Raw genomic sequence first — 14135 nt, forward strand, 5'->3', positions numbered from 1 at the left:
TGATGAAAGGGTTGCCCTCCCTATATGCTACCTGTTTTTCCTTTGGTTGTTTTTTTTTTTTTTTTCAGGGTAAATTTAGTGCATAGAATGTTGAGCTTATGAAGTTGATAGAGAAGGAAATGAATTTGTTTTACAGGAACCTTAAGAAATATTCAAGACGGAATATATAATTTTCTACATGACCTCTTCTAGTAATTGACCTTTCTTGCTTTATTTGATATAAAAATCCAGACAAAAGGAAGTTATAAGAACTCTAAATGTGTAGTCAGGCAGACATTCTTATCTTCCAGGAAGGATCAGGGGACAGGGAGGGGTATGGTGAAGAAAAACAGGGGGAAGAACTGCTAATAAGACCAAAAAAGGGAAAATGAATTTCTAAGGAAGGCCAGTAAATCTCAGGAGGCATGACATTGCCGATGAACTGGAATATTCCAGATGCTACAGTGACAGCCATTGCTTCATCCCTTTCTCACCAAGAGGTCTCAGCTAAATCTGTCCAGGGTTTATTTATGTTTGTTTTTTTTTTTCAGGGGCATATTCCTCCCTCTGGTCCTGTCTCCCTGTCTCTCTGCTTCATCCCATCTTTCCTCTGTCATCTCTTAACTCTCTCTTTTGTCTTCTTTCTTGTTTCCCCTCCCCCCTCACTTCTTCTCTTCCTCCTTCCCTTTCTCTCTCACTTCCTCCCTCCTTCCCTCTCTGTGTTAAGTACTGTTCTAAGTGCTGAAAAGATGTCATACTCATGACAACTTATGGGGTCTCTTATTAACCCCATGTTAAAGATAGCGGACATAAAGGCATAGGGCAACTGGCATAAAGAGGTTAGATAATTCTTCCGACGTGAGTCTGGGCAGAGTTGGGATGATTCAAGGGGCTCCGATCATGTCACTCCTGTACTTGAACGCCTTGCTAGATTTCCTAGAAATTGCGTACAGCTCTGATTCTATAACATGACAGATGGACCTCTACAACAAATGGCCCCCAACCTCTCTCCCCAAACACAGTCGGCTTTTGTCACATCCCTAGAGGCCCCCATGTTATAGCATCATCAGAATACTCACTCTTTTCCAAACACAGATGGGCTTTTATGACTCCATGCTGCATGCCTGATACATAACACCTTGGTTGCTTTGTCGCATCCTTCTTTACCTAAAACTCTTACGCATTGTTCAAAACCCCAGACCACCTCTTTTGTGAAGCCTTTCCTGACACTTACAGGCTGAACTAGTTACTCTTCACTCTGAATGCAGACAGGAAAATGCTCACATTTCCATTATAGAATTTACGACATTGTCCTGGATTATTCATACATTTGTCCTGCCCACCAGACTCTGAAGTCCTGAAGAGAAGGAATGGGACCTTATTCACTGGCAAACCCAGTGTTTGCCACCTAGTTTGTGTTCACTGTGAAGAGGGTAGTACGATAACGCAAGAAAAGCATCATCGATATGTAACCTATATGCTAAACATAAGTAGTACTGACCTTAAATTTAAAGATTTTAGAACTGTACATACATGCTGATTTAAACAAACATTTCCTATAAAAATTTGACTTTATAAAATTTAAAATTGATTTATAATTTTGTCTTTCATTTCCTCTAAATCAAGAGCTCTGCTAGTGATTTAAACATGCCATGATTTAATAAAATGTGGTGTACATGTACTTTTCAAAAATACTTTTATTATGTAAAGTGAAATTCATTCTCTCTCTCCTTCACACACAAACACTCGCACACACTGGATATGGCAAACCAGTCTGTGAATATCTTTAGACTTTTTCATAGTATACACCTTTGTGTTAAAAATCTTTTTTTCTATGTAGTTTATTCATATTTATTTAACATTTAAGAAATAAATGTTATACTGATAAAATCAATTTAAATTTAGGAGTTTAATGATGGTGTTGCAGGAATTGTCACTATTATTCTACCTTTGTCCAACATTAGATTGCATAGTCTACAAACACACACACACACACACACACACACACACACACACACACACTATATGCAGTCCTACATATGTTTAACAGTTTCGGACTTCTTTCACTTTATTTCTAAATTCAAGCATATCCCTTTGGATTGTGTTATTTGGATGTCAAATATTTTCTTAAAATGATATATAAATATACCAATATACATTAGTGTATGAGTTGCAGGTATGTGAATATTTACTCACTGTATATATAGCTCATTCTGGTATATATATGTATATATGTATATAGTGTTATGTATATACACACACTATGTGTATAGTCTATATAAGTATATACATATATGTATATATGTGCACACACACATACTGTATTTATATATCCCTTTGGATGATATTATTTGGATGTCAAATATTTTCTTAAGATGATATGTAAATATACACATATATACATGTGTGTGTTAGCATGTATGTGGATATTCCCTATATATGTGGTTCATTCTGATATATATATATGTATATATGTATATAGTGTGTGTGTATATACACACACTATGTATATACTCTATATATCCTTTTGGGTAATGTTATTTGGATATCAAATATTTTCTTAAAATGATGTATAAATATACACATATATATGTGTGTGTATGAGTTGCATGTATGTGAATATTCACTCTGTATATAATTTATTCACTATGTATATAATTTATTCTAGTATACATATGTATATATGTATATAGTGTGTGTGTATATACACATGCTATGTATATAGTCTATACACACACACACACACACACACACACACTGTATTTATATAGTCTATGTGTGTACACACACACACACACTATATGGTCCATTACAGCGTGCTATATATTAATATATAGTTTCCAAGCTTCCTCATCCTTTAGGGCCAGCTAATGATTTCCAGATAATGAGACTGAAGGGTACCTCTGAACATTCCGGACCAAAGAACGTTAATGCAGCTACCAACCTGGAAATGCTCTTAAACAGTGAGCTCTCTGTCATGAAATCCTGAGCTGAGCATGTTCTGTAAATTGTGTTGTTTACTCTGTTGGGATATCTCCTGTCATTATTTTGTGTGACAAAATAATGGTGAACAATTTTGACTCATAATGACTGACAAATTGTACAAGTGATAATGCTGGATCTGTCATAAAGAAACAAAGAAGTATGATTGCCCTTGCTGCACCTCCAAAGGGATTTTGTTAAAATGAGCCCCTAAAATGTTGATCCATTATATGTTCCTGGGTTCCTCTCTCCCATCCCTCCCCGCAGCCCTCTGCTCTCCAGTTAAACACAGTGTTCTTGTATGTTGCTGTGTATTCATTTAACTTGTTTATCTCATCCTTACTTCAAATTTAGATATACTAGGTTTAGGTTTTATGTTTGCTTCCTGCTTTTACTAGCTTTTTCTTAAGTGAGAAAGATAATTGTGACTTCTTTTTATCGGAAACATCTTTTTTCTTAAATAGAGAATCATAGACTCGTAACTGTACATTAGGGTCAATATCCGTGGACAGGAAAGAGCACAGGTAGTTTGAAAGGTCCCCAGGTAATTCTAATGTACAGCCAGGGTTGAGGATCACCACCCACTAGAAGAAAGATGTCTACTTATCATCTAAGGAGTTGATTTTTCACCAGGAATGCTTTTTAAACATATGAAAAGCTTCCCCAAATGACTATTTTACACTATTATCCTCCCACAATCAGAAATTAATTTTCAAAGGAATCTAGATGATGGTATATCACAATTTGGCCCAGAATTCTCAAGAGAGAGAGATATCCTAAAAGAGAATAAATAGTTATATGCATTCATGGAATGACATTCTCTATGCCAACTCTGTCCTTTCCCTGGAATGTTGAATGAGCTTTGCTTTTCGAGGAGATTAAAAGTGGTTCACCTAAAGCCCAGATATCTCTGTATTTGACAAGGAGTGATGGGATGAGCTCTGTCTACTTACGAACCTCAGGAAATTCAGGAACTATAAAAAGATAGCGTCGTTGTTGCCCACAGTGGATGTCATACACAGGCACCTTCAGTAATGATTAACCACAGAGTCTGAATTGACGCCAGATGAGGGAAAATGCAAACAGCACCTGTGTGAAGCTTCTGCACTGGTTTCTACTCCAAAGTCATACAGAAGATGTTTGTTTTTCTCCTTAGGTTAGAACAAGTGTCCTCCCTGAACATAAGGATCCCCCGCCAGAGGTTGGGGTAAGTGTTTCTTTTGTTTCCGAAAGGCACACACACATCACTTCTAAGCTAATCATTTGGGTTTTCTCTGGCCTCCTGCCTTCTAGCTGACAAATAAAATTGAGTTAAATTAATAAAGTGTGACCATGCAAGGAGACACGGTCACATATTTGTGGAATTGCATGGACTTCGTTCCTTGTCTCCTGAAAATCATCCTCAAGTGAATTCTTATTTAGTTCAGCTGGCTAGAGATGAGTCTAGAAATTGCCCTGCAGGTAACTGAGATGTGATTCGGAGCCAACATTCCAGGACCAACAGGAGGCTGAGAAATTGTAGGTGTGAGCTCAACCGCTTCGGCAAGGACGCAGAGGGCTGACTAGCCGTAGGACTGTGATGTTTTCTGCATCCAGCCGCTTCAACACTGTAGGGCAGGTTGAAACAGAAGCTGCCACCGAAGTGCAGCCCAGTGCCGGAAAATCCAGCTGAGGTTTTCCTGCTGCATCTGAGCCATTGCATCTCAAGCTTTTACAAGTTGGGAGAGCAAGAGGGTAACAGGTAATTTTGCTTTAAAGCTGTAAAGACAAGTTTACAGTAGGCAACGGAGGCTCCTGAAGAATAGCCCAGCAGGCTGGTCCCTGGGATCTTGCATTCAGAAAGGTGGAAGAAGTCCAGAAGTAAGTTGAGTCTAAGAGGCCCTGCCAACTGAAAGGCCTATTTGAAATTCCCTGAAATCCTACAGGCAGTTGGCAACCTTCTTCCGGTGGGTGTGGGGAGCCCTGTACTAGGTAGCATTCATTTTCTCATTGGCAACAGCTGCCATCCCAACCTGCCAAGGGAGCCCTCCAGAAAGCGTGCCTTGCATTGGCTGAGAAGTGAGTCAGCCACCTCTGCATCTCTCAGCATAGGGGAAGGAAAAGGGTACTTCGTGCTCTCTCATGCCGAACGCAGCCTTCTAGTTTCTTCCTGGAACAGGCTGAATAACTCTCTTTGACTTAAATGAATCTTCATGCTTTGTTTCCTGCCAGTCCCTTCAGCCTCTTGTGCTGCTCTCACTTCCACCGCCAATCTTGGTGCCAAGACTACCTGGGCTTGTAGAGTTTCTCCCAAGGAACCAGCGAGTCCTCCCAGCCTCAGGCCTCTCTCCCTGCAGGACACATGCAGTCTCCTTGCCTGGCTGCCCAGTGGTGCTCTCTCCCAGCTCAGGACGCGGGTCACAGGCCTTTTGCCTACGACCACTCAGACGTCCTCCTTCAAACTAGAACCGCCAGTGCAAGCCGTCCTCACACCCTTTACGGTTCCTTCATATAATGTAAGGCCTTCTGAAATTTGTAACTCTTTTTTTAAATTAAAAAAAAATCTATAGTGCTTTACAATTTTCAAACGTTTCACACACATGATTTCATATAATCCCATAATAATCCTTTTCCCCCACCCCTATTTTGCTCCTCCCCCTTCCCTCTCCCCACTAATAACCACTAGTTTGTTCACTGTATCTGTGAGTCTGCTTCTTTTTTTATTTATTCACTAGTTTGTTGTGTTTTTTACATTTCACATGTAAGTGATATCATACAGTATTTGTCTTTCTTTGTCTGACTTATTTCACTTAGCATAATGCCCTCCAAGTCCATCCATGTTGCTGCAAATGGCAAAAAAAAAAAGACTGAAATTTATAACTCTGAATAAGTTAATCGTTTTTTTAAAAAAATTCCCATTTATTTTTTGAGGTTCAAGAAAGATGAGCTGGTTTAATTATTTTCCTCCAACTGCTCACTCCCACAATTTCTCTGTGTTAAATCCCCCTTGCTTGAGATTTTAATGACATCTTGGCCTAACTGTATGCATTTGCCCCCTATTTTTTCTCTCATTCAAGGTCTTGGAATGGGATGCATCTTATTCATTTTAAAACTTGAGTCTCTTCTCTGGTTTTAAATTATTCTCTTCCACCCTCTCCTCTACCATTTCCCGCTACAGGCTGTAGACATCTCTGCGCTTCTAGCAACTTGCGGTGGGGGGAGGGGGAATGGTCCATCCTCACACATTCTCCCCTTTCCTCCTCTCATTGCTCAGTCGCTCAGGAGAAAGGAAAGGGGAGAGGTTCCTTCTGTGCTTGCCCACCATGAGGTGTGGTGCCCTTTATGCTGGTTTTGATGCTTCTCAGCATAATGCTGCCTGAGTTCTCTTTGTGGCAGAGTGAAATGCTGGCTCTCCTGTGAGCACAAATATAGGTATTTCTGGAGGCCTTGGAGGCCCCTTCCCATTGTATACTTTCCCATCATGGGGGATCTGGTTCTGGCTGAACCATGTCTCTTCTGACCGTTTCTATGAGCCCCAGCAGCATCGGGTACTAGATAATCAGTGATTCTCAAAGGAGACACAGTCACCAGTTCCCAACACAGCAGAGGTAGAGATGGTTTGGACACCTTCAAGCTTCATAAGTCATGTTTTGGGTCCATACTCCCATGACTTTGGTTTTGGCCTTGGAGATGGAGATGTCTTCCTGAGGTTAACGAAGAGAGAGATCCGCTTCATTTCCTAAATTGTATCCTCCCCAAATTCTGACCTCTCTCTTCCAACACTACCTTTGTATGAACTGGCTGTGTTGTGGTTACTGATAGGCCAGTTTCTCTAAACTGGCTCCTTTTAGGCACTGTGATGAGGTTTTCTGAACTTACAATGTGGAACATTTGTTATCTTGTGTCCTCATCCTTGACAAAGACTCATGTATAATTCCTGGACCAAAAGAAACTTCTCAATGGGCATTCTCTGACATGCCTATTGTATCAGTTAGGAATGCATTCAGAAGCAAGTAACTGGATGTAGAGTAGGTAACAGACTTGTTCTTCTCATGTTAAGAAAAGTCATGGGGAAATTGCCCAAGTCTCCAGCTACTCAAAATGACCTAAAGCAACCAGGCTCTGTCCATTGCCCTGCTTCTCCTTTCTTAAAGTGTTGTACAGTCTGACCATTACACCTCCAGGTATCACATTCCAAATTGAAAAGGTTCTGAGCAACTCATCCTGTTCCTTCAATTCTGGAAAGGAAAACTCAGTTGGTATACAGTCATTCCTCAATATCCTCAGGAGATTGGTTCCAGGATCCTCCTCGGATACTAAAATCCATGGATGCTCAAGTCCCTTACAGTTGGCTTTGCATATCTGTGGGTTTTATATCAATTGTTCTGCATCCCAGGGTACAGAAGGCCAACAGTCCCACCACTTACATAATCACTGAGATGATCAGAGTCCCTGGGTAGAAGGGAATCGGGATACAATTCCCATTTAAACAAAATCAAATGCTATTAGTAATGCAACTTGGGCAGAATGGGTATTATTTATTAGTAGTGTCTCCACTCTCCTACTACATGTTAAACTCCATGATTGCAAAGATCATGTATATTTTATTTACGTTAATAGCCCTAGCTCTGTGCCCGGAAATTAGCAAATCTTGATATATGTATTGAATGCATTAGGAAGCATACCATGATTTTGGTTTGCCAGCCATCTTATATTTTTTTAGAACCACCAGAATAAAAAGGGAGGGGGTGTCTAAAAATAATTGCAATAACATGGTAAGAATCGAGTACATTTTTATGACACATCGGAAATCAATAAAATGGTAATTATATTACCAAACTAAATCTCAAGCATGATAAGAATGAGTCTAAATAAGAACAAGTCAGCATGCCTTGGCTTTTCTAACACCCTCAGAGCACATGATGTTCTGGATAGAGAAAAATTGTCACGCCTTGAGCAGCTTTGAAGTACCACTGATTATTATACATCTCATCACTCCTCCAAAATATTTTTTGGGACACTGAAAAAAATTCTTGAGAATTTAAGTTCTTGGCCAAGAACATAGAGCAGGTAATGGCTCTGCCATTACAATATGCCACGGACTCTAGCCACTAAGTACTCCAATTTAAAAAAACGAGCTAAAATTTTTTATTATAAATCTTTCAAATATGTTCCATACATTTCTTTGCATTCTTCGGCAGCATCTATTAGATGAAACCACACCTTTGGTGATGACTTAGTCAAGCAGATACCAGGCTGTGCTCTGAGACCTTGTGAGGTATATTCATAGTAAAGATGTAATTTTATAATATATGACTTTGCCCTAAATTGCATTTTAATGTGTTCTTTGGACTGTTCATCAAGTTGTAATAGGTATTCTCTCAGTTCTTTTTTCTTTGTCACGTATTTTTTCAGCGCATATAGTTCATGTACCCTCTGTCCCTTCCTATAGAGTGGGAAACCACACAACCATGTCTGTTAGAGTAGAGGGGGAAGAAAAAGTACCTGTACAAAAGTATGAAAAAGGGCCCATCCTGTAAGTTATGTGCAGGAGATGCTGTGTATCAGCCTGCTTCACAATATAAACTTCTGGTCTTCAAAGACCTTTTAAAACCTACACCACAGTTCCAGTATATAGTTTTATGAGAATATGTCAGAGTATTATGTATATCTTCATTTACCCTCAAAAACCAGCACTGTCTTCTAGAGACTGTCATACAGAGTGAAGTAAGTCAAAAAGAGAAAAACAAATATTGTATAATATCGCTTATATGTGGAATCTAGAAAAATGGTACAGATGAACTCATTTGCAAAGCAGAAATAGAGACACAGATGTAGAGAACAAACTTATGGATACCAAGGGGGGAGAGAGGATGAATTAGGAAATTTGGATTGACATATGTACACTACTATGTATAAAACAGATGACTCATGAGAACCTACTGTATAGCAGAGGGAACTCTACTCAGTGCTCTGTGGTGACCTAAAGTGAAAGGAAATCTAAAAAAGAGGGGATACATGTATATGTATGACTGATTCACTTTGCTGTATGGCAGAGACTAACATTGTAAAGCAACTATACTCCAATAAAAATTAAAAATAAAAAAACAACACTGTCTACTAGAAATTTAATGCATGCCACATATGTAATTTAAAATTTTCTAGCAGCCCATGCTTTTAAAAGAGTAACAAGAAAACAGGTAAAATTAGTTGTAATATTTTATTTAACTCAATATATGTAAAATATTATCATTTCAAAATGTAATCAATTCAGAAATCAGTAATGATATATTTCACACTCCGTTTTTCATGTCACATCTTATAAATCTGATTTGTGTTTACACTTAGAACACAACTCACAGTAGCCACAAACTAGTGCACATGCTGGATAATGCAGCTCTGGACAGTACTTGGAAAAACTTGGGAGATCCATGAAAGTTGTAGTATAAAGGAAACCTAAACTTTGAATACAGGCTTTGTGAGATGAACATAGGTGATGGAGGTATGTGTATGGAGGAGTACTTCCTCTGGATCCTTGTGTAGTACCAGGGGAATGAAACCATTGAGGACCTGCTTCAGGCAGGTATGCAACCCTGCTGAGCATTCTGGATGTCTGTGACTTGTGCTAAGTCCCTGCCAGGGCAGGCAGGATGATTGGTTTATTTGTACGCTCCCCGTAGAGCAGAGCCAGGGATTGAGACAGGTGCCCTGCATTCTCCACCCCGCTTGATATCACTCTCCAGCCAGGTGAGTGATTGAAATAGTGCATCTAACAATTTGATGATCACCTGCTTTGGGTGCCTGCACCAGAATGATAATGGTGAGTGTTGCATTGTCATGAGCAGGCAAGAAAAGTCAGAGCTGCACAGAGTGCAGGCAGAGAGCCTGTCAAAAGGAAGGGGAATTGCCACCTGTCCTGCAAATGAGGCACAGCGTGCGGGGGATGAAAGAGTTCTGGACTGCAGAGCAAGAAACCTGGATCCTAACTTGGCTTCTGCGTATTAACTAGTTCTGTGACCAGGTGTAAGCCAGTTAACTCCCATGAGTTCCTGTCTCTTCATCTACAGACTGGCCATGTCTTAACAAGTCTTAATGTTTGTTGATTTCATTCAGACATTTCTTGGCCTCTGACAAACATTCCACATGATCTAATAAAAATTTGAGCTATAAGGAATCATAGGTAACGTGTGCTCAACACTAAGAACTATAAAGGACCACATAACTTTCATATCTTTTTTTTTCACTAGAATTTATTCTAGTTTATATTTCCCTGAATCTAACTTTTACTTTTAAACATACATTTTTCTTTTTTATAATAGGAATTTCTCATAGACTTTCTTTAAAAAAATATACTCTGCCTTTTCCAAAAAGTATTGGAAGTGGACTTATATTTAAGTCATCGGACTTCTGGGCATATTTCCCTTAAGTACTGTGCAAGCTAATATTTATGCAGTGCTTCCTATTTTCCCAGCAATGTACTAAGTGCTTTGCCTGGATTACTTTAATTCTCATAACAATAACTATGAGAAAGATACAGTTATCCTATGCAACTTTTTCATCCAGAAACTAAGGCCTAGTATGGTGGAGTAACTTGTCCAAGTCCCAGATTTGTGAGAGAGAAGACAGACAAACGGAGCTTGACAGCGTCCATCAGTGGACAGCCAGCCTGGGGGCTGGGAGAAGTGATTTAATTGCCCAGATTTCCATTTTTGGGCATAATCATGGATTTAGAACTACACTTCAGACCTCCAACTCTAGTTTTTCTTTGTTTTTAAATTTTCTCCTGATATTGGATCTCCCAGCTTAAAACCTTGAAGATGAGAATTTTAGAAACAATACTGAAGGAGAGATGAAAACATTGTTCCCTGAGTTATATTTGGAATATAAACAGATTTTTTGAAATAATTTTCTTCAATTCTATGATTATGATTAAAGTGACAGTAAAGATAAAATAACTCTATATTAAATTATTCTTTTGCATTAGCATTCTGTGCTGTTTTCCCTCCATGGGGATTCAGGTTTCATAATAGAGAAGACCGTTTTCTCTCTAATTCATTCTTTGACCAGGAGTCCAATGAATATTCATGTAAATGAATGATGTGTTTTCCACTTTCAGGGGTGTGGAGGGTCCTAGTTTTATTTATACTGAGGTGAAGCAAACACATAAAAACCTGCTAGAAAGTAAGAGTATAGGCAAGTCCATTGTTCGGTATTGCAATGTGAAACAATTAGGCAATGTCTTTAAACTGAGGGATTTTATTAAATGCATTTTATGCAACATGTAGTCCTAATGTACAGTTATTTTTAGGATAAATTTAAAAAGTATTTTTAGAATAAATAACACTTCCTCTGGTTTGACACCCTTTCATAATGCCATTACCTAAGTTGATTTATAATGGATTGTATGATTTCTGTAAGATCTCTCTCAAAAGATAATATCCCTTGAGATTAAGCATGTGGCTGACAGTTGTGATGGAAAAGTTTGACTCACAGGCATCCTTTTTGGCACACTACAAACACTCACAGTGCAGCATTGGGCGTAGCATGCAGCCTCTCTGTTCTGGACAATGGGCTGAGCTAGAAGATGGATGAGCCAAGGTCCTGCTTCCACAGGAGCTCCCGGCCTGGTAGGCAGGAGAGACATTCAATGACTTGTGGTCACAGACTACTTGCAGCTGTGCCTACTGGTGTGTCTGGGGCGCATGTCTGAAAATAGCCCCTCCACCTGTCTCTCGTTGCTACATTCCCGTCTGGGACATCTGCTGCTTCTATTGCTGAAAAGACCACACTAACATTCATGGCATGTGCAGTTTGTTTTCTTAATTCTAAAACCATCCCTTCCTTCAGAAATCTCAAAAGGCAAGGAGAAGAAATAACTGGAAATTTGGGGGCACCGTGACATTTCTGGTGGGTTGAGCATTTTCTTCAAGTGAGGATAATGAGTGAGGAGTAGAATTTAAATTAACAACCCTAATTACTGGTGAAAGAGAAATAAGCAAGACATCTCTTTAAAATACAAAATGCTAAAGTGAAATTCACTACCACGCTATACAATCCACAAGCTAAAAAATTGTTTTGATTTCCCACAGGTCAGTGAATTATAATGGTTTATAAATATCTGCAGGAGGAGTATTTCTTTTATATCTCATGGTATAAATTACTTGAAAGCTAGTGTCTATGCCATTCATTCATTCATTTATTGTCAGTCACTATTTATCACACACCTAATGTGTGTTAGGCAGTTGGGAGGTTACCAGAAGACAAAGCTCGTTGTGGATCTTCAAATCTCAATTTTTATTTTGAGGGGAGGACAGAATAAGCAATTAAATACATAATATTTAAGTGACAACGGAAAAAATACAACAGGATAAGGAATGGAGACAAGCAGTGTGGAGAAGGGGAGCCCTTTTATACAGCGACGTCCTAATAGGTTATCTGCTGAGGTGGCGTAAGTGCTTTTGTTCAGCTGGGTCTCTTCTAGACACTCTCTACCCCTTACTGAAAAGCCACCCTCAATTTTGGCTTTGTTCATACAGCTCTTGGAATTCTTCTCTGCCTTGATTCACTCTCAGCACTCATGTCATCACAGCTTGTTTTCACATAACATTCTCCACCTAATAATTTAGTCTTCTGTGATCCCCAGTTTGGCAACTTGGTATCTAAACCACTTCTTCGAGTTTCAAGTGAATTAATTAGGTTTCATCATTACTAACATATAGGCATCTCCAACTTACAACCGAGTTGTATTTCAGGTGTTTGCCTTTAAGTCGTTTGAACCAGTTCTTCTAAGTTAGGAGTTTGAAAAGAAGGAGAAAAATTCTGACCTGAAGCTTGTCTTCTCTATGTTCAAGGATCACTTTGTGTAGATGCAGCCTCTTATGTATGGAATCACTGTGCTCTTTCCTCTGAAAAGAACCAGTTGACTTAAGTCCAGCATCTCATTCTAGGGCAGGCTGGCAACAGACCTATGAAGAGAGAATGTTCTGGAAGATGTAGTGTAGACTTCTTGTAAAGTATTATGGTGTGTTAGGCAGCAATGGTATAGGTAATAATATGGGTTTGATACTGATATTTTCGTGTTTACATCTTGACCTTGAAAGGAGAATGAGAAATTTTATTTATGGTATACCATAATATTGTGACTTTTAAATCACAGGCAGCCAGGAATATTAAAAAGAGATGAAAGATTTTTATCCTGGAAAAGAAAAACCAATTTAGTGTTTTATTCTTTATATTATGAGTCAGAGAGTGTAGAAGGTAGATATATTCATAGATAGTCAACACCCAGTATGATAGGTTAAAAAAGCAATTTTAGAAAATGTAATTGAATAAGTACCATTCTTTTTTGTGTGTCGGCGTGAAATTGTCCCATGCTAGTGTAGAAATAACAAAGGAAACAAATACTTTTAAACATTGCTGCGATGGGGGAGAAATGTAGCATTTCTATTTATAACTTGCACAGAATCCCACATAAAAATAGCTCCAACTAACAGATTTGCTCATATCTGGAATACAAAGTTGTTGCTGCCCATGACTTGAGGAATTCTAATAAGAACAAGGACGGCATTGGTAAATATTAAACGTCTGTCATCTTTTCTTTTATCTCAGTTTTCATGTGGGGAGAAAATGTGTTCATGGAAAAGTCCTGGCTTCTGTGTTAGACATTTTGTTATTTTCCTGACTATTCATCTCTGTTTTTAATGAGAAGGATGCATTTGCATCCCTCAACCTCGCCCCATGAAGTGGATATCTATTACTGATGGTTGTATTTCTGTCAATGAAATATTTGTCAGGCTAATAGATTTAACATTGCACTCTTCTGAAGACTAGTTTTGTGTGATTGCTGTGACACAAAATACTGAGAACCTCAGAAGTTAATGGAAACCATTCTTTCTTATTTTCAGCGAAGCTTTCTGGGCTATACCAGTTTTAAAGTCGGAGATCTACTGAAGTCCAAGGAGCAGGTGCTGACCCTGAGCCTGAGGTGGGTCTCAATGCTGTTAAATTTAACAGCCTGTGATATTTATTGAAGGCTGGTTGGGTTTGAAAGTCACAATTCTTGCAGATGTTTGGATGTCAACTCTCAAACAGCTTACGGTCTCCTCTGCAGCTAGTTACAGGAAAACAGCAATTATTCAGGTTCATATTCAAGTCTGTGTTTCACATGGTCAAAAGTTATCAGCTCTTGTAGGGAA

The 14135-nt window shown here is 38.9% G+C and overlaps 1 protein-coding gene across 1 annotated transcript in view; it reads left to right on the forward strand.

The window, feature by feature from the left end:
* INPP4B (inositol polyphosphate-4-phosphatase type II B) overlaps positions 1-14135 on the forward strand; it is a 352372-nt gene that overhangs the window by 105661 nt on the left and 232576 nt on the right. The window contains exons 5-6 of the mRNA XM_007464000.1: positions 4118-4168; positions 13845-13924. Coding sequence (XP_007464062.1) covers positions 4118-4168; positions 13845-13924 — 131 coding nt within the window. The remainder of the gene's footprint in view (positions 1-4117; positions 4169-13844; positions 13925-14135) is intronic.

This window comes from Lipotes vexillifer, unplaced genomic scaffold (genome assembly GCF_000442215.2).
Source record: "Lipotes vexillifer unplaced genomic scaffold, Lipotes_vexillifer_v1.1 scaffold1293, whole genome shotgun sequence".
In the NCBI taxonomy this organism is placed as follows: Eukaryota; Metazoa; Chordata; class Mammalia; order Artiodactyla; family Lipotidae; genus Lipotes; species Lipotes vexillifer.